Below are 18,924 nucleotides of genomic sequence, written 5' to 3'. Positions count from 1 at the left end.
CCTTCTGAAGTCTCTTGGTATACAGATGGATAGACCCAGCACAAATATGAATTAGTAAGGATATGCTAGGTACAATTCAGTCACTCACAGAGGTCGCTGGAATGTGCATTTCCAAGAGTGAGCGACCAGTCTCCCCTACCTCCTACGGAGGAGACTTGGAGAGAAGACAGGTATGAAAATGAAGTAAGACAGTGCTAGCCCTTCAAAAGTTTATGCTCTAATGAAGGCAAAGAGCACATCTTAAAATACTGACCTTGTTCAGCTCATTCTTTTTCATCTCCTGTATGTCAGTGAAAATATTTAAGGAATAATTTACGTACATGATGCTGTATAGGACTAGGATCCACAATTTACCGTGTATGTGGATTAGACATGGGACTTTTGTTATCTACCACTGTTTTAAGGAACTTACTAAAGTGAATAAATAAGAGGGTAGCTTCGTGGTGCAGCAGATTAAGCTTCCTCCTGCTGAGCCAGCATCCCATGCTCTGTTTCCAATTCAGCCCTCTGTTAATGTACCTGGGAAAGCAGTGGGTGACAGCCTAAGTACTTGGGTACCCCCCACCACGTGGGAGAGCTGGATGGAGTTCTTGGCTCCTAGACTCAGACTGACCCAGTGCTAGTAGTTGCAGCCATTTGGGGAGTAAACCAGCAGATGGAAAATCTCTCCTCTCTCTCTCATTTTGCCTTTTAAACAAATAATAATAATAATAATAAAGAACAAACAGGTGGAGGTGTTGGGTACAGTGGTTAAATTATCACTTGGGATGCAGGCATCCCATATGTGGGTACCTGGTTCAAACCCCAGTTCCTGCTCTTTGGATCCAGCTTCCTGCTAATGCACAGCCTGGGAGGCCACAGATGATGCTCAAGTACTCGGGCCCCTGCCACCCATGTGGGAAATGGGGATGGACTTCCTGGTTCCTGGCTTCACCCTGGCCCAGGCCTGGCTGTTGCAGACATTTGGCCAGTGAACCAGCAGATGGACATCTCTCTCTGTCTCTCTGCCTTTCAAATAAAATGAAATAGATAAAAAATTTGGATATTCAGATAAAATGAAAATATCTTAAATGAACATTATACCAACATTTATGAAAGCCTAAAAAAACTTGAAAATATGCTTCTAAATGACAAAATTTTAATTTGATGATGTAGTTGTATCACAATGTATCCCTATTAAAGTCCTTAATCATGGTAGTTGTTTTTTCTGAGATACAGAGAGACAGAGAACTCCCACCCACTGCTTCAACTCCCCAAATGTCCACAATGAAGCCAGGAGCCAGGAACTCAATCCCAATCTCCCATGTGGGTAACAAGGACCCAACCATTTGAGCCATCACTGCTACCTCCTGGTGTTCAAATCAGCCATGAAGCCGGAAACAGGAGCCCGAGCTGGGTATTAAACCCAGGTACCCCATATGCGACACAGGTGTTCCAACTGGCAGCTTAACTATTAGGCAAGACTCCTGACTCAACAGTTGTTATTTTTAACGATGGCTCAATATTCCATTGAGGGGATATACTGACTATGCTCCCCATTGTTGAATATGTTTGTTGCTTCTAAACATTTCCTGTGTAATAGGTATTACTGCTCTTGGAGAGAGGCAGTTATAACATTATTTATGATCAGGTCTTATCGCACATGAGCTAACAAAAAGAATATTGAATCAAGGTACAGGTTTAGTTCTCTGCCACGTAAAAGAAATCCAGCAACGTGCAGTCCAGTGTAAGATGTGGCTGTCAGTGTCAGGGACCTGGCATCTTCTGTCTCGTTGCTTTGCATCTTCAATAAGTGGTTTTCACCTAAGATCCAAGACGACTGCTCAAGCTCCAGCTATCACATCCACATTCCAACCACCAAAGCTGACAAAGTACGTCTTTGTGAAAACAGAAAAGTACGTCTCCTAGCCATGAGGACACATCGTAAAAACAGCACAGGGCATTTCCACCCACTTAAAATTCCATTGCCTACAATTTAGTCACAAAGCCACACCTAACTGCAAGAGAAACTAGGAACTAGTCTTTATCCTGGGCAGACATATTCCCTCTAAGTCAATGGCAACTGGATCCCAGGTGACAACACGCAGTCTGCTACACTCCTGGAGCCACGTGGGGCGGGGGGAAGATGTTCCCTCGCTGCTTCTCAGAGCTGAGTTTACACTACAACAGCACTCACTGCAGAAGCTTCCTTCTTGACAAGGCTTGCGCCAAGTAGTGTCTAGAGCCATAGCCCTCACTGAAATTTGACCCAAATAATTACATTACTTTGAAACCTTGACTGCAGTGGGGGAAAAAAAAAAGCTAAAGAAACTAATTTCAAGGTTACCAGACATTGTCAGCTTTTCTTTTTTCTTTTTCTTTTTCTTTTTTTTTTTTTTTTTTTTTGAACAGGCAGAGTGAATAGTGAGAGAGAGAGAGAGAGAGAAAGGTCTTCCTTTTCCATTGGTTCACCCTCCATTGGCCGCTGTGGCCGGCGCACCGTGCTGCTCCGAAGCCAGGAGCCAGGTGCTTCTCCTGGTCTCCTATGGGGTTCAGGGCCCAAGCACTTGGGCCATCCTCCACTGCACTCCCGGGCCATAGCAGAGAGCTGGCCTGGAAGAGGGGCAACCGGGATAGAATCCGGCGCCCTGACCAGGACTAGAACCGGGTGTGCCGGTGCCGCAAGGCAGAGGATTAGCCTGTTGAGCCACGGTGCTGGCGCCATTGTCAGTTTTTCAAAAGCTGGAGACTTATATTGTGAGAAAAACATTTGAGAATGATGCAAATATTCATCAAAAATTGTCACCAGAAACGGAAATATTTGAGAAGCTGAAGCCAGACTGCTCCCTAAGATGGACTGTAGAAAAGATGGCAGTAGTTTATCTCTACAGATCTATTTCCTTTAAAGAATTTTTTTTTTCACAGTCAGTCAGTATGTATATATGAATAACAGGCAGAGAGACACAGACAGGGACAGACAGACAGGGAGAGATCCATTCACTGGTTCACGCTCCAAATGCCCTCAACAACCAGGCCTGGGCCAGGTCAAAGCAGAAGCCAGGAACTCCATTTGGGTCTCTCACATGGGTAGCAGGGCCCCCACCACTGGATTCGTTACTTACTGCACCCAGGGTGCTGGGATCAGCAGCGGAGTTACGATTCAAACCCAGAAACTCTGTCTGGGACATGGGGGTCCCAAGCAATGTTTTGGCCACTGTGCCAAACACCCTACCACCACCACCACCACCACCACCACACATTGTTTCCTTTTTGAATTAATTTAAGATTCAGTGTGACAGCGATTGATTGCTCTTTCTTATGTATTTAGACTGAAGACTGGATCACAAAAGGTGAGGAGCTGAAACACTCAGACTCGCAGGCATCTCCTCACACTGGAGGAAGAAGTGTGAAAATGAATCCAGGCAAGCAAAAGCAAAGGCCGCCTTGACTATGCTGCTGCTGCCCTGCCTGCTGGTGTGGAGTTAGTCACTCACTGTGGTGGTGACTGTTGGGCACTGTATTCTGGTGGCATTCTCCTAGAGGAGCCACTCCACTGAAGAAAGGACGGTGCTTCCTGCGAAGGAGTATGACCAATGGGCCTGGCTTGCCCAGGGCTCAGGGATTTCCCAGGCTATGGGACTTTCACGACGAACATGTGGCAGCTCTGTGCAAACCAGGGGGTTGGTCGCCCTAACTATGGTCCTTGTGGCGCTCACATAGAAAGATGATAGAAAGGCTAAACAGGTTAGAGAGGACTGAGGCGTATGGGCTGGGAGAGAGGAGACGGGGGAGAAGACTCCGTTGCTTATCCTGGCTCTGGGCTCTGAGAATGTGCCTCTGCCCTGCCATACTCTGGATGGTGGAAATCAGGCTTGAACCTAGCGAGGGAGCTCTGCAGCAGCACTGGCAGCATCCAGTGGGAAGTCCAAGAAGAGGGCATAGGCCTCGAGCAGCCAAAACGGTGAGCCAGTTGGAGATTTTGCTGTTGCGACTCCATTCTGTTCTTTGGAACCTGTTCTCATCGTGCTGGTGTTCCAGGGTCACTGTCACACTCCGGGGGGAATGGCAAAGGTAGAAGCAGTCTAGCGGTGTAGAAGTCCGGGGATGGGAGAGATCCCAGAGCGCAGGAAACCTCTGGCAGTAGAGTATGAATGAGGCTCTTCCTTCATTGGAGTTATTTACATAGGATAGCTTTCCAGCGATAGCTATTAGTAGACGGAAATGTATGAACATCTTGAGGCGCTACAATCACAAAAAAAAATTAGCCTTTCTATTTAAAAAACAAAAAAAAGCACTTTCTGTAAGGATTAGGGAAACAACATTTCAACAGACTATAGATCCTCAATGTCTTGCTGGGCAAACATGGAGACACCTCACTGAAATTTGTTCAGCTCAACAGTCTGAAATTTGCTAACTTAGGGGCAGGCACTGTGGCGTGGTAGGCTAAGCCTCTGCCTGCAGCACTGGCATCCCATGTGGGCTCCCGTTTTCTGGCTGCTCCTCTTCCGATCCAGCTCTCTGCTAATGGCCGGGGAAAGCAGTAGAAGATGGCCCAAGTGCTTGGGCTCCTGTATCCACGTGGGAGACCCAGAAGGAGCTCCTGGGTCTTGGCTTTGGATCGGCCCAGCTGTGAATTTTACGTTAGGAAACCAGCCTTCGACTAGTATTTTCCTTTCCTTCCTGCATTCCCATTCTTAGAATCAATACAGTCTTTTTTTTTTTTTTTTTTTTTTTTTTAAGGTAAACAGTGAGAGCCAGAGCCAGAGAGAGAATCTCTAATGGTTCAGTCTTGAAATGCCTGCAACATGCCCAAGGCTGGACCAGGCCAAAGCCAGAACCCAGTTCAATCTGGGTCTCCTGGGTTTGTGGCAGAGATTCAAGGACTTGAGCCATCAACTGCTGCCTCCCAGCATGCACATTAGCAGGAAATTGGAATGGAAAAAAGAGCTGGGACTCAAGCCAGACATTCTGGTATGGGATGTAAGTTTCCTAAGCAGTGACTTATCAGCTGCACTAAATGCCTACCTCCTGTAATCAATAAGAATGCTAATTCTAAGTCTGCAACCTTTTGTAGTTCCATTTTTATAAAATTGTGGTGGGACCTAGAAAACAAAACGGGCCCTGAAGACATGTGAGTGTACAATTCTGAGACCCTATGATCCTTGTCTCCTTGTCCTCTGCTTACTTCCTCCTCCACTGCCAAGTGCAGTCTCTGAGCTCTTTCCAGTTTGTTTCGGCTATTGAAAAAAATTCTTTATTATCTGTCTAGCCCTTATTTCACCCTTACCCCCTCTCTCTTACTTTATGATTTTAAAGTTGTGGTGTTTTTGGTCCTAAATTAGATTTACTTGCTAAAGATCCTTTACAGCCTAAGGGTCAGGAAAGGAGCTCCACCCTTGGTCAGTTAATTTAAGCCAAGAATATGTTGATGGAATTGGCAAACCCGTGATGAACCAGTACCTGTGTTGGTAGGTACCTTGCTATATCCTGGGTCCTTGCTGTCTGAAACATCAGAGAGCAAATCTGGAAATCCTACGCTGCCAGATGGAGTTATCCACACAGGAAGAGGAGGCTTACATAAGACTGGCAAAATCCTTGACTCTTTCCCAAACCATGCCAGGAAGAGACTATAAATCCATGCTAACACCTCTTCTCAGACCCTAAATAAAAAGCCCCTGTGAGCACACCCGCGGCAACTGAGAAGCACAAACCCTCATCCTTCCCCTAGGTCATTTTAGGGATAGTGTAACTAGGGACTGAGAAAGAAAAAATGCCAACTTGTAAAAAACCTAGGTTGTAAGGATATTAAACGAATGAGCAGTTTCCTTGTGGAAATGTTAGGAAATAAGACACCCCCAGGAAAAGCAAAGCCAGCCAACGTTCGGTAAGATCGGCACATAGAGATCATCGTCGGTGTGCAAGTAAACAGGCTGGAAACTGCATGTGAAATGTCTCCAAGACTATCCCTCCCACTCAGCCTCCATGTCACCATCTACTAAGTTGTAAAAAAGCCCCATTTTCCTTACATGCAGTTATGCAAGGCTAAAATATGAGGCACTTTCCATGATCACACTCTATTTTGTCACCTATGATACGTGGTTGGCAGAAACCCTCTCCTGATGCAATATGCATGATCGAGCCAAAACGTGATGGGCAAAACACCCTTCAGTGGAGACTTAAACGGGGGAGACCATGAAAGTTAAAATACTGCCTTATGAGGGAGATGGACCAAACTAGGGTTGCAAGTTAAACTTTACAAAGGAATAAAGATGTAACAGGGCATCCCTACAGCACAACAAATACGGCGCCACTTCCCAGTCAAGGGTTGCCTCTGCTGTCCACGCCCAGCTCAGCGATAGCCCTGTACCTATTAGGCATAAGCTCTTGCCATGAATCCCCTTTGCAGAGGAGCGAAATGACAGGAAATAGCATTTGGAGTGGAAATAAACAGCAGATAATAATCCATAATTGTTTTTAATCTTGAGAATGAGTCACCCTTGATTTATTTCAAAATTTCTTGTATCATCAGCTGTTCATTTCTTTCCTTTGAAAATCACCAGGTTAACACTGCCAAAGGCAGGTAGGAAATGATCCAAAAGGACAATTCAGAGGTACCACAGGGTGAGTGGCTGAGAAACCAGCAGCAAAACAAGCTTGAGGAAAGTGCCTTTTTTGTCCCAGCAAAGACACCAATGTGTGAACCTAATTCACACTTTCATTATTCCAATTAGGTTATTTTTTAACCTTCTTTTTTTTTTTAGATTTATTTATTTGAAAGGCAGAGTTACAGAGAGGCAGAGGCAGAGGCAGAAGGATCTTCCATCTGCTGGTTCACTCCCCAGTTGGCCGCAATGGCCAGAACTGGGCCGATCTGAAGCCAGGAGCCAGGAGTAACTTCCGGGTCTCCCACACTGGTGCAGGGGCCCAAGTCCTTGGGCCATCCTCCACTGTTTTCCCAGGCCATAGCAGAGAGCTGGATTGGAAGTAAAGCAGCCGGGTCTTGAACCAGTGCCCATATGGGATGCTGGCACTGCAGGTGGTGGCTTTACCCGCTATACCACAGCACCAGCCCACAATTAGGTTATTTTCACATCACTATAATTTTAGAACAAGACTTGCTAGGGAATTACTTATTTCCTGAGAAATTCTGTCCATCACTGCATATAAGATATCCAATGTCCAACTCCAGAATTATTTTCAAACCCAGAAATCACATTCCTTTTACCTCTCTTTTTTTAATACTTCCACATGCCTACTTCATTCAATAAATCTTCCTCTGTACAAAGAATTTCAAAACAGAATGACCAAACAAGCATTCTAACATCATAAGAAACGTGCACTAGTTAGATGTGAGCTGTCTAACCCTTGGAGAATTTCCTTTGCCCATCAATCTACCGGGGTCTTTATACTCTCTGTGAAGTATCAGTCTTGCTAATTTATGTTTGAATTGTCTTGTGTAAGCTAATTTGATTCTTCAGCCCATTTAGACTCAGTTTTAGAAATGGGGGACTGGAGTTCAGATGTTCCTGATAGGAACTAAGTCTAAATCCAATTATTGCAGTCAAAAGATGGAAGTTTTAGACTTTCTTTAACAGCGTCTCAAAAGCAAAAACCGGGGGTGTGCATTTGGCCTGGAGTACCTGGGTTCAATACCCAGCTCCAGCTCCTGATTCCAGCACCCAGCTAACATGGAGCCTGGGAGGCAGTGGTGGTGGCCCAAGTAATCGAGCTCCTGCCACCCACGTGGGAGACCTCGACTGAGTTCTCAGTTCCCGGCTTCAGTCCAGCCTAGTCCCAGCTTTGCAGGCACTTGGAAAGTGGACCAGCAAGTGGGAGCTCTGTGTGTGTCTCTGCCTCTTAAAATAAATACTTTTTAAAAAAGGAAAAAACACAACGCTGCAAACCCAGATTAGTAGCCACTGACTTACGTCAGAAGAACATTTCCTGACTTAAATTCACTCTTTACATTTGTCTCAGATTATGCCATAAAGTAAAAATACTAAAATATACTCAGATTGGGACAAATGCTGCTTTCATTTGAAATCCCTAGATAATTGAAACTCAAAAAATATTTTGGCTGTATCCTATTTTCCCTTTTTCTGTGACTTTGCTGGCATAATCATAAACGCTTGTAACCAGAGAGCTTTCAAACGAGTGGAGCTCGAACTGGAGTTCACTGGATAGTACAGGACTGTTGTCTTGGTTTTAGTTTAGTTAATATATTTGCAACTGACTCACGATAGTCTGGCATGGACCCACCCCTCCTAAAACACAGATTAAACGTCAGTGTATCACAAGTAGGTCATGGCACCACGTCAAGGGTGGTGAGGGGGGAAATCTGTCACAATTCCTGGAAAGTCTCCCTTCTCCCTACCTTCCACCACATTAACTAAAATGAGCAAGCATCAGCTCCTGTCGGACACGGTCAGCCTGTAAGTCCAGGGACTCCATGTGCTCAAACTCTTCCTCAGGGGGCTGGTCTACGGGTCCTGTCACTGGAGAGGACCAAATGTCCATCCCGTGCTCCAGGGAGATGTTGTGGAGGACACAGCAAGCCAGGATGATGTGACTGGACTTCTCTGGAGAGTACTGCAGTGCCCCCTTGGATCCGTCCAGGCATCGGAATCGGCAGCAGAGGGTTCGGAACGTCTTCTCGATAACACTGTGCGTTGCAGAATGGGCCATGTTGTAGCGATATTCAGCTGGAGTTTCAGGAATGTGCAGTGGGGTCATGAGCCAAGTGCGGAGAAAGAAGGAGCTGTCACCTGTGGGAGAGGGCCCGAAGGAAATAAAACTGATTATACTTGGAAAACAAACAAGAAGTGATATTTAGAAACACACATTTAAAGTGATAGTTTAACGCACATATAAGAAAATGCAATGGCCTCTGGAGTCAAATCACACAGAAAAATGAACAGGTAAATGCTGGGGTGAAAAGCACACCTGCCAGAGTCATGAGCAGGAGGTCCTGAGTCTCTCCTGAGAATATCCTTAGTTAAAACCAACAGGAGGAGGGCGGCAGCGCTGTGGCTCAGCAGGTTAAACACACAGCCTGTAGCCCCCAGCATCTCATATGCACACTGGTTCGAATCTAGCTGCTCCACTTCAGATCCAGCTCCCTGCTAATGTCCCTGGGAAGGCAGCACAGGATGACCCTAGTCTTTGGGCCTATAAACCTCCTGGCTTCAGCCTGGCCCAGCCCTGGCTGTTGTAGTCATCTGGGGAGCAACAGAGGATGGCCCAAGTCCTTGGTTCCCTGCGCCCACATGGGAGACCCAGAAGAAGCACCTGGGTTTGGCCTGGCTGTTGCAGCCATTTAGGGAGTGAACCAGCAGATGGACGATCTCTCTCTCTCCCTGCCCCGTCTGAGTAAATCTGACTTTCAAATCAATCAATATTTTAAATAAATAAATAAATAAAAGAAAAACCCAACAGAGGGAAAAGCTGATAGCTAAAGAAAGCCAAATATGAAAGAATGTAGAAGGAGATGAAGGCATTGGAGGCAATAAAATTCCCAGATTTTCCAAATTCAGATTATTCAATAAAAGACAAAATAACAACTATCAAATAGCATGCCAATCTTCAGTATCTCTAAAGAGCAAGAGTGTAAGAGAAGAAGAATTCTCCCAGGAAATCCCAAAAACATTTCCAACTTTACCACTAAAATTTCAGGTCTCTGTAGACTGGGTGTTTGGCATCAAACTGAAGATACCACTGGGATGCCCATACCCCGTATCAGAGTGCCTGGTAGTTCTAGTCCCAGCTCCTCTGCTTCTGGACCCACCTCCCTGCTAACTACACCCTAGGAGGGCAGCAGATGATGGCTCAAATATTTGGATCCCTGCCACCCACAAAGGAGACTCTGAGTGTATTCTGGGCTCCTGGCTTCAGTCTGGCCCAGCCCTGGCTGCTGCAGGCATTTGGGGAATCAACCAGAGGATGAAGAGCTCACTCTTGCTCTGTCTCTCTGTTTCTCTGCCTTTCAAATTAAAAAGAGAAAGAGAAAAATAAATTTTAAAAATAAAATAAAGTTTCAGGTCTGAAAGCATTTCCTAGGGATTTTAAGGTATTTCACGGGTATAATAATTTATCTCAAGGGGTGAGATTAAAAGTCCCTATATTTTTGGGAGAGATCAAAACCCAGTTGTTCTGCCTTTCTAAACACTATAGTCACTAAACCAAGCCTTTGTAACAGAGGAACTGAAAGAATTTTACATTAACAAGGGGAACATAAATATAACGAAGCAAACAGTAATAGCAATAAGGAAATGAAATCAGAAGTCAATTAAAATAATACACACAAGTCACCTTACGTCACCTCCTTATCCAATAATCCTGGGAAGTGCTAACAAAAACAAACAAAACTGGGGTGCAATGTCCTAATACAGCAGCACAATGTTTCTATAATGTTTAATTGTCCTGACTCACCAGGTCTGGCAGATACAATGTCTCACACAGAGGCAAGAGCTCCTAGAAATTGGAGACAATTAGGCTCTAGAGTACCAACTTGCACAATTACTGTGCTCCTGACCCACCATCAATTTTGGTAAATAGTTCCAGACTGTTCAGACAGTGCTAGGCACTGTTCCAAACATATGGGACTCCTCTCTCTTAGGAGCTTCCATTTCAGAAACTAGATTAGCTGTAAATACCTAAGAAACGTCAGAAGACTTTCAAAATTTATATTTAGCTGACTCTTTTTTCTTCTAAATATAAGCTAATCTTTTAATTGAACTCATGCCAACTAAATCCTGAATTTAGGAAACTGATGCTGTAAACACTAGGAAAAATAATACCTATGACTCACTGAGCACCTACTATGTAGCAGAAACTGTGCAAGCACTTCAAAAATAACTCTTATTATCCAATCCCAATTCTGCCATGTTAGATATTAAACTCATTTTGCAAATGAGAAGATCAAAATAGATGTCAGCACCCTTTAACAAATCAGGCACAGGAAGGAGATTAGTCACCAAATGCTAATGTCAGACTCAGAGTCATAAAACAATGGTGTAAGGCTGTAAATGAGAATAGGGTAAACCCCTAAGGTGAATGCTAAACACGGAGCTGCTGTTTGTGAACGTTTCTCCAAGAAACAGTATGCGCCTTCAGTGGGGAGAGAGACGCAGGACCAGCCAGTTAATGCAGACCTTTTTGTAAAATGCTCCACCGTCTTTAACTGGTTATAATCCAGGCATCGCTGAGAAACAGACACTCAGGAGGGGATTAGGATCAGAATTGCTAAACAGATTACAATTGCTTATATGATCAGTCATCCACAAGACATTCTGGCAGATCTTAACCAAAGCTGCTTAACAGGACCAGGCCAAGAGATGAAGAACTAAAAGCTCCGGCTGCACGGTTCACAGGAGCAGGTATGTTTAGAGGGGAGTTCAGGTAATACAGTCTGAAGGGATGAGCAGATGAGGCTAGGAGCAGAGGAAGGGATGACAGCAGGTGAAAACATGCTAAGGGACCACAGTTCTAGACTTGATAAATCTGGAGCTTTTCATTATCAGATGCTGTTCTTGACATACAATTCATTACGTAATCTCCGTCTCTGACTCTCTCTCTCTCTAACATAAAGGAAGGTAGCACTTCTGCCTTCTGGGTTCCTGCCACCCACATGGGAGACCCAGATGGAGTTTCAGGTTCCTAGCATTGGGCTGTTGCCGGTATCTGGGGAGTGAACCAGTGGATGGGAGATGTCTCTCTGTCTATCACCATCTTTCAAATAAGTAAAATAATTAGAGTAATTACCCAGATGATTCTTTTGACTTTGAAAATTTGTGAAAAACTACACTAATCAGAGATTTTCACATTAGTTTTTCCTGTTAGAGTTCTTACAGACTTTCAAACAGAACAGGACTGGCTGCACCAGAACCGAGAGTGCTAAGGGATTCAATTTTCACAACTTCAGGGCCAGCACTGTGGTGCAGCCCATAAAGCCGCCACCTATGATGCTAGCATTCAACACGGGCACCGGATCAAGTCCTGGCTGTTCCACTTCCCATCCAGCTCCCTGTTAAGGGCCTGGGAAAAGCCGAGGAAGATGGCCCAAGTACTTGGGCCCCTACATCCACACAAGAGACTTGGAAGAAGTTCCTGGCTCCTGGCTTTAGTCTGGCTCACCTTTGGCCATTGCAGCCATCTGGGGAGTGACCCAGCAGGTGGCAGATACTCTCTCACCCTCGCTCTGTGTGTGTGTGCACGCTGTGTGTGTGTGCACGCGTTTCCCTCTCTCTCCACTTCTCTTTCAAATAAATAAATACATCTTAAAAAAAAAAAAAAGAAAGAAAGGTCAGGGCTGGCGCTGTGGTGTAGCAGGTAAAACTGCGGCCTGCAGTGCTGGCATCCCATATGGGCGCTGGTTTGAGTCCTGGTTGCTCCTTTTCTGACCCAGCTCTCTGCTAATGGCCAGGGAAGGCAGCAGAAGATGGCCTAAGTGCTTGGGCCCCTGCAACTGCATGGGAGACCCAGAAGAGGCTCCTGGCTCCTGGCTCCAGATCATCCCGGGTCTGGCCATTGTGATAGTTTTGGGGGAATAAATCAGTGGATGAAAGATCTCTCTGCCTCTTCCGCTCTCTGATTTGGCCTTTCAAATAGATAAATCTTTAAAAAAAATAAATAAAAACTTTACAACTTCAATTTCCAGGGATACACCTTCCTAGCTTAGTTAGGGTCTCTCACTAGACCTGGTATCAAAAATAGCCTAATTAAACATCTGTTAAACATTGTTGCAATAAACATCTCTCTACTCTGTGCAGAGAGGTGAATCAGAAAATACATAAAAATTTGCTGGAGTTTTTCTGATTTTCAACTATGCAAATAATGCAAAGAAACTACTTTGAATTTTTTTTTTTTTTGACAGAGTGGACAGTGAGAGAGAGACAGACAGAAAGGTCTTCCTTTTTTTTTTAAAAAAAAATTTTTTATTTTTATTTTTTTATTTTTGACAGGCAGAGTGGACAGTGAGAGAGAGAGACAGAGAGAAAGGTCTTCCTTTTTGCCGTTGGTTCACCCTCCAATGGCCGCCGCGGTAGCGCACTGGGGCCGGCGCACCGCGCTGATCCGATGGCAGGAGCCAGGTGCTTCTCCTGGTCTCCCATGGGGTGCAGGGCCCAAGCACTTGGGCCATCCTCCACTGCACTCCCTGGCCACAGCAGAGAGCTGGCCTGGAAGAGGGGCAACCGGGACAGGATCGGTGCCCCGACCGGGACTAGAACCCGGTGTGCCGGCGCCGCAAGGCGGAGGATTAGCCTAGTGAGCCACGGTGCCGGCCGAAAGGTCTTCCTTTTGCCGTTGGTTCACCCTCCAATGGCCGCCGCGGTAGGCGCGATGCGGCCGGTGCACCGCGCTGCTCCGATGGCAGGAGCCAGGTGCTTCTCCTGGTCTCCCATGGGGTGCAGGGCCCAAGCACTTGGGCCATCCTCCACTGCACTCCCTGGCCACAGCAGAGAGCTGGCCTGGAAGAGGGGCAACCGGGACAGAATCTGACACCCCGACCGGGACTAGAACCCGGTGTGCCGGCGCCGTAAGGCGGAGGATTAGCCTAGTAAGCCGCGGCGCCGGCTCAAAGAAACTACTTTAAAGTGAGGCCGCTGGACCAGCATTGTGGCATAGCGGGTAAAGCCACCACCTATAGTACCAGAATCCCATATGGGCTCCAGTTCTAGAACTGGCTGGTCCACTTCCAATCCAGCTCCCTGCTATGGCCTGGCAAAGCAGTAGAAGATGGCCCAAGTCCTTGGGCCCTTGCACCCACACGGGAGACCCGGGAAAAGCTCCTGGCTCCTGGCTTCGGATCAGCACAGCTGCAGCCGTTGCGGCCAACTGGAAAGTGAAACAGCACATGGAATTCCTCTCTGTCTCTACCTCTCTTTGTAACTCTGCCTTTCAAATAAATAAAAATAAATCTTTTAAAAAAATAAATAAAGTGAGGCCAGCACTGTGGCATAGTGGGTTAATTTTCCACCTGCGGTGCGGGCATCCCATATGCGTGCCGGTTCCAGTCCCAGCTGCTCTACTTCCAATCCAGCTCCCTGCTAATAGCCTGGGAAAGCAGTGGCCACTGCAGCCACCTGGGGAGTGAACCAGCAGATAGAAGATTTCTCTCTCTTTCTGTCTTTTCTCTCTTCTCCTCTCTCTGTAACTGTGACTTTCAAATAAAAAGAAATCTTAAAAAAAAAAAAAAATCAGCCGGCACCACGGCTCACTAGGCTAATCCTCCACCTTGCAGCGCCGGCACACCAGGTTCTAGTCCCGGTCAGGGTGCCAGATTCTGTCCCGGTTGCCCCTCTTCCAGGCCAGCTCTCTGCTATGGCCAGGGAATGCAGTGGAGGATGGCCCAAGTGCTTGGGCCCTGCACCCCATGGGAGACCAGGAGAAGCACCTGGCTCCTGCCTTCGGACCTGCGCGGTGCGCCGGCCGCAGCGCGCTGGCCATGGCGACCGTTGGAGGGTGAACCAATGGCAAAAGGAAGACCTTTCTCTCTGTCTCACTGTCCACTCTGCCTGTCCAAAAAAAAAAAAAAAATCACTGTGCAAAGACTTTAAAAAGATTGATTGATTGATTTCAAAGTCAGAGTCAGAGAGGGGCAGAGAGTGCCATCTGCTCGTTCACTCCCCAGATGGCTACAATGGCTGGGGCCGGGCCACGCTGAAACCAGGAGTCAAAAGCCTCCTCCAGGACTCCCATATGGGTGCAGGGGTCCAAGCACTTGGGCCACCTTCCACTGCTTTTCCCAGGCCGTTAGCAGGGAGCTGGATCATAAGTGGAGCAGCTGGGACTTGAACCAACGGCCATCTGGGATGCCAGCATTGCAGGCAGTGGCTTTACCCACTATACCACAACACCAAACCCTGGGAAGTTTCTTTTTAATGTTTCAGAAAGTATGTTAAAGGGAAATGTTTTCTGAGCATTTACATCATGTTAGGCACTGTGCTATGTGCAGGTGTGGTGTGGATATGATTAGTAGCCTGTAAAGAAAGGTCTTTTACTTTTTAATGTATCTTTTCATCTCTCACACCATGTCATGTGCAAAACAGCATTTGTTGGGGCCAGTGCTGTGGCATAGTGGGTAAAGCCACAGCCTGAAGTGCCAGCAACCCATATGGACACTGGTTCGAGTCCTGGCTGCTCCATTTACAATCCTGCTCTCTGCTATGCCCTGGGAAAGCAGTGGAAGATGGCCCAAGCACTTGAGACCCTGCACCCGCGTTGGAGACCCAGAGGAAGTGCTTGGCTCCTGGCTTCTGATCAGCATAGCTCTGGCTGCTGCGGTCATCTGGGGAGTGAACCAGCGGATGGAAGACACCTCTCTCTGTCTCTCTCTGCCTCTGCCTTTCTATAACTCTGCCTTTCAAATAAACAAATATTTCAAAACAAAAAAAAAAGTAATATATGGAAAGTTTGTAATAAAGTATCATATGAAGATATTTTCCCACTGGTGATTGTAACAATGGAATCTATTTGCAAATGATAGTAGACAGTGCCCTTCAGTTCTTATGGTAGGAATTCATTTCACTAATCTCTCCACGTCCTGTTGAAACCCTCAGCTTAGTGATACAAGTAGGAAACCACTGAATGTTACTTAGGACGAACTGCGGTGACTGCACAGCTGTGACAAATTTAGCTAGCAGTGGAAAGTCCCTTGAACCTGGCAGTTAAAATGTTTAAATTGCCATTATGTGAGACCCCCCACAAGTGCTACACCACAGCATTGCCCCCCCCATACATTACTTAATCCTCATAATATTACTGTTGCTGGCGTTATTTTCAGATGATAAGAATTAAGGCTCGGGGGGCCCAGCGCTATGGTGTAGTGGGCTGGGCCTTTGCCTACAGTGCTGGCATCCCATATGGGTGTGTTAGGGTCCTGGCTACTCCTCTTCCGATTCAGCTCTCTGCTATGACCTGGGAAAGCAGTGGAAGATGGTCCAAGTCCTTGGGTCCCTGCACCCATCTGGGAGACCTAGGAGAAGCTCCTGGCTCCTGGCTTCTGATCAGCCCAGCTCCAGCTGTTACAGCCATTTGGGAAGTGAACCAGTGAATGGAAGACCTTTCTCTCTGTCTCTCCCTCTGTGTGTAACTCTAACTCTCAAATAAATAAATAAAATATTTTTTTTTTTTTAAATTAAGGCTTGGGGCAGGAGCGAAGCAAGTTAAACTGCATTTTGGGGCACCTGCAGGCCATCCTATGGTGGCCATTCATGTCCAGGCTTCTCTACCTTTCTGATCCAGCTTCCTGCTAATGCACCTGGGAAGCAAAGGATGATGGCCCAAGGACTTGGGTTCCTGCCACCTGAATGGAATTCCAGGTACCTGGCTTCAGCCTGGGCCAGCCCTGGCTATTTTGTAAGTAAACCAGGAAATGGATGATCTTTCTTTGACTCTCCCTCTCTATCGCTTTGTCTTTTGCCTTTCAAGTAAATAAATAATTTGGCCTTTTTTTTTAAAGTAAGATTTATTTATTTATTTGAAAGGCAGAGTTAGAGAGAGAGAAAAAAAAGTCTTCTATCTGCCGGTTCACTCCCCAAATGGCCACAACAGCTGGAGCTGGGCAGATCTGAAGCCAGGAGTCAGGAGCTTCTTCCAGGTCTCCTACATGGGTGCAGAGGTTCAGGGACCTGGGCCATCTCTTGCTGCTGTACCAGGCACATTAGCAGGGGCAAAATCAGAAGTGGAGCAGCCGGGACTCGAACCAGCACCCATACTGGATGCCAGCACTGCAAGCCATGGCTTTAACCTGCTGTGCCAGAGCACCAGTCCCCTCTAATGTAAATTCTTGTATGCAACTTTGTATATTTAGAAATATATATCTCTGGAGCCAGCAGTGTGGCCTAATGGGTTAAGCCACCGCCTGTGACACCAGCATCCCATATGGGCACCGATTCAAGTGCCGGCTGCTCCACTTCCAATCCAGCTCCCTACTAATGTGCCTGGGAAAGCAGCAGAGGATGGCGGAAGTCCTTGGACCCTGGCACCCACATGGGAAGAAGCTCCTGGCTTTGGCCTGGCCCAGCTTTGGCTGTTGTGGCCAATTGGGTAGTGAACCAGTGGATGGAAGACCTCTCTCTTCCCTCTTTCTCTCTCTAACTATGTCTTTCAAATAATTATATATGTGTGTGTGTATGTGTGTGTATCTACGTCAAATTCCTAGAAGTGGAAGAGCTAGGTCAAATAATATGTTTTGAAGTTTTGCCAAGTGGTTTTTAAATGTTGCTTTTTAATAAGCTCAGAGAGTTTTCCCCGGGATCTCACAAAGCAGTGACGGGGCTGAGACTGAGCCTGAAATAGTTTCCCGCTACCCTGTGACTCTTACATAGCTACACAAGCTTTACCCCTGCAAACTTACCAAGGAGCCAGCTATCTTTGTGCAACCCGGCTTCCAAGTGCCGACTGAGAGCAGACTGCTGCAGCACGGCGGAGTCCCGTAGGCTGCCTGGCCAGTTTGTCTCCACGGTCATCAGGGCCCCTCGGATGTCACACACCATCAGGCAGTTTAAGGAATGCAGCCCCTTGCGGTTCACGTAGGAGAGGTCTTCGGCATTGGGTGCCTTGATTGCCACATGCAGGCAATCAACCACCCCTATGACCCCCGGCATCCCTGCGAGCCCGTAGAATTCATCCTTCAGAGCTTGTGTGGAGGCTTCGTCGGCCGGAAAGCGAATGAACTGGGAGGCCCTTTCCACCAGCGCTTCGGTGACATTGGCAACGCAACGACTCATAGAGGCCTGGCTGATTCCAATAGCATCTCCCAGGCGGGTCTGGAAGGAACCCGAGGTGTAAAAGCCCAAGGCCGCGAGGATCTGTGTCTCTGGGCTAATAGCCCTGGATCGCTGAGTAGGTCTAGAGAGGCTGGTTCCCAGGAGCTCTACTAAGTAATAAATGAACTGCCGAGGAAACCCATACATGGACATCAGGTGCTCATCAGTGACATCATCCAGCTTAAAGCGGTCCAGAGTCCGGTGACCTCGGCCATACAGCAAGAGATCACAGTCCAGCACCGTGATGGGTATAGCCATGGCACCCGCGGGCGTAGTCTCTCCTCTCTGCTACAGTTCCTGAACTCTTCCAGGGACGATGTTGGTGCAAGAAGGTATGTAAGGTATTTAACCACCACTTACATGGTTCTGGCATTTATAATCTTCTCTCTGTAAAGGTTAAAATAAAAAGCATTAGAAATCTACACGAGTGGCTATAACCGCACCTTTTCTGTGCGTTCGTTCCGGCACAAGACACTGTACTTCGAATTCTGGGGTTTTCTCCACCAACTCGTGGCTGCAGGACGGGTTCGCTCTGGTTTTTAGGGCAACGGGAGTTTCATGTCGGTGGTTCGTTTAACGCCTGCGAGTTCAACTGAGAACAGCAAAAGATGAATGGAGGTGAGGGCATAATCGTTGACAATGTCAAAGAGGCCTGCTGCTAACTCTGCGGGTCACGAAGCGGTTGACGTAAGTCCTAACGACCTTCGGGAAGGATTAGTCACGGGGGGGGGGGGGGGTGTCGTGATCCAAAGCCTCTGGCTTCAGTTGATAAGCACAGAACAGACGTGGGGGGGTGCGCAAACCAGCCTCCCAAGGGAGGAGGCGGCAGAAAGCAAAGAGCGAAGCCAGACCCTGACCCCGCCAGGTGGCCGGCACTGGGCGCCCTAACAAACGGGCTTTTCCTTCACGCCAAGAAATCCAGATCGCGGGGCTGCGGGCTAAGAAGTGAGGAAGTTGGAAGCCAAGCAGAGAAGAGGGGTTGGGGAAGCGACTCCGCCACCTTGAAAAGGCGTCTCAAAAAATGGATACCAACGTCTGGTTGCGTCGGACACCCAACGCCAACCACGGCCAGTCACCCACCTCTCTGCGGATGCCAGGTTACCAGCCACACTCCCCACCCACCCAGCCACCCAGCCGGTCCGGCCTTCCTCCGCCGCCACGGCGCGCAACAGCGGCC

General features: G+C 47.2%; 1 protein-coding gene across 1 annotated transcript; it reads right to left on the bottom strand.

The window, feature by feature from the left end:
• Positions 1 to 1,134: 1,134 nt before the first annotated feature.
• On the bottom strand, positions 1,135 to 18,909 carry HARBI1 (harbinger transposase derived 1). The gene is made up of 3 exons (XM_062196221.1): positions 18,828 to 18,909; positions 17,336 to 18,134; positions 1,135 to 8,744 (listed from the first exon to the last, which is right to left on the bottom strand). Exons 2-3 carry the CDS (start codon positions 18,003 to 18,005, stop codon positions 8,365 to 8,367), a joined length of 1,050 nt encoding a protein of 349 aa, XP_062052205.1. The 5' UTR covers positions 18,006 to 18,134; positions 18,828 to 18,909; the 3' UTR covers positions 1,135 to 8,364.
• Positions 18,910 to 18,924: the final 15 nt, after the last annotated feature.

This window comes from Lepus europaeus, chromosome 7 (genome assembly GCF_033115175.1).
Source record: "Lepus europaeus isolate LE1 chromosome 7, mLepTim1.pri, whole genome shotgun sequence".
Taxonomy (NCBI): Eukaryota; Metazoa; Chordata; class Mammalia; order Lagomorpha; family Leporidae; genus Lepus; species Lepus europaeus.
Note: the sequence above shows the minus strand (reverse complement) of the source record. Positions and strands in the feature narration are given on the sequence as shown.